This window comes from Propithecus coquereli, unplaced genomic scaffold (genome assembly GCF_000956105.1).
Source record: "Propithecus coquereli isolate 6110/MARCELLA unplaced genomic scaffold, Pcoq_1.0 Scaffold30, whole genome shotgun sequence".
Classification (NCBI taxonomy): Eukaryota; Metazoa; Chordata; class Mammalia; order Primates; family Indriidae; genus Propithecus; species Propithecus coquereli.
The window spans coordinates 9,010,573-9,012,740 of NW_012148619.1; the positions used below are offsets into that span (position 1 = coordinate 9,010,573).

General features: G+C 37.0%; 1 protein-coding gene across 1 annotated transcript in view; it reads right to left on the reverse strand.

Moving 5' to 3' along the window:
- The window catches only part of METTL15 (methyltransferase like 15), a 237,224-nt gene that overhangs the window by 136,625 nt on the left and 98,431 nt on the right, over positions 1–2,168 (reverse strand). The window contains exon 3 of the mRNA XM_012649594.1: positions 322–458. Coding sequence (XP_012505048.1) covers positions 322–458 — 137 coding nt within the window. The remainder of the gene's footprint in view (positions 1–321; positions 459–2,168) is intronic.

Sequence of the window (2,168 nt, forward strand, 5' to 3'; positions counted from 1 at the left end):
TAAAAATCTTTAAAAATTATTTTTTTGACTATGAGTTAATTGTCATATATTATTCATGGATGGATTTTCACACATCTTCAATCTTATAGCTAGAAGTCATTTTTATATTTCTTTTTATAAATTCAGAAAGGATAAATGTAGAATAGCATTAATTTCAGTGGTACTAAAAACATCATTTATATTAATTCTTTTGGGGGAAAAAAGAAGAAATATTTAATGGAGTGAAATATAGCGCCATGCAAAACAGAAAAAATTCCAAGTAAACTAAGCTCTGTGAAACTCAGCACCAAAATTAAATACTTATATAATTGTATTACTTACGGATACAATTCTGAAAGCTGTTCAGCAATTGCATGAGCTGTCGGATCTCTATCTAAGGCATAAAGAATAATATCTGATTCCTTCTGTAGAATGGCTCTTGTGTGTCCTCCTGAACCAAATGTCATATCTAGAAAAACCTAGCCAACACAGAAAAAGAAAATTATCACTTAGCATAAACAAAACTAATTCTTGCTAACTATCTTAATTTCTAGAAGCACGTAATGATTTTCAGGGCTGATAGTAAATAGAAAAAGAATTATAAGTTATTATTAGAGTTAAATTTTTTATACATGAGATCTGGCTCAATTATGAGTGATCAGTCCAAATGAACTGATCAGAGCATCAGTAAAATAATCCCTGGAACAGACTGGCTAATTCAAGAAAAATTTACACCTCCCTCTATAAGGTCAAACTGGCCACAGTGCTATGTTGCTAGTTCTTTAATGCTTTCTAGCACCCAGCTGGTAACAATATTTGCAACAATTTCTCCTCATTTGGAGATGGCTTACAATTACTGTGGCTCACTTTATTTCATTTTTTTTTTTTTCAGGGTATTGCGAGGGTACAAACATTATGGTTACACTTTATGCCTTTGCCTCACCCAAGTGCGGGTTAAAGGCATGCCCTTCCCCCCTACAGTGCTCCCCGTGTCCTTTGGTTGAGGATTTATGCCCCCCGCCAATCCCCCTAATCCCTGGAGAGTATTTCTGCCATGTGATCACCCTACTGTTCATCAGTTAGTACCAATTTGATGGCGAGTACAAGTGGAGCCCATTCTTCCATTCTTGTGGTGCCTCACTTTGGATAATGGGCTTAAGTTTAATCCAGGAAAGTATAAGAGGTTCTAGATCACTGTTGTTTCTTATGATTGAGTATGTAATGTTTTACGTGAAAATAAAGATATTCAAGGAGACAGAAGGAGGGAGGGAGGGGGGGAGAGAGAGAGAAAGGGAATAATAATACACCAATATACCAAACAATAGTCACAGGACAAATCAAATAAAATCTGGAAAATTGAGAAATTAACAAATATGACCTGGAAAAAGCCAGGAAAATGTCAAATTCTAGGTTCTACATTAAGTAGCTATAGGACCTTGGAATAGTCACTTAAAGTTACAAAAATTTCAGTGTCTTCAGATTTCTCTAGTGTTTAAAAAGAAACACAGATAAAGAAGAAAAGAAGATACCACTACCACATACCTAATTGGTAAGGTACCATATCATTTCTCATCTAAACCAAGGCACTTTTGAGAGTAAAAGATTTGCCAGTAATAATTCTGCCAGGACAAAAGGGTATGATATACATGAGTGCTATCATTAAATACCTGAATCATTTCAGATACACAATACAATTGATTGAATCTGAATCTACTTCTTGGCTATTTTATTTGGCCACACTCTAAAGGAATAGGTCACAGTTGAACAAGAAATCAGATCTGGACCATAAGAAACTTACGTGTATACAAGTTAATTGATTTTGACTGATCTGGGGTCAAAACACTCTCCACACAGCCTCTGAAATTTATGCTCTTACTGTAATGGGCCCTTCCAATAAACTTTACTGGCATTATGAAAATAAAAACAATTACTCTGGCTGGGCGCGGTGGCTCACGCCTGTACTCCTAGCACTCTGGGAGGCCAAGGTGGGCGGATTGTTTGAGACCAGCCTGAGCAAGAGCGAGAACCCATCTCTACTAAAAAAATAGAAAGAATCTGGACAACTAAAAATATATACAAAAAATTAGCCGGGCATGGTGGCGCATGCCTGTAGTCCCAGGAGGCTGAGGCAGTAGGATCGCTTGAGCCCAGGAGTTTGAGGTTGCTGTGAGCTAGGCTGACGCCATGGC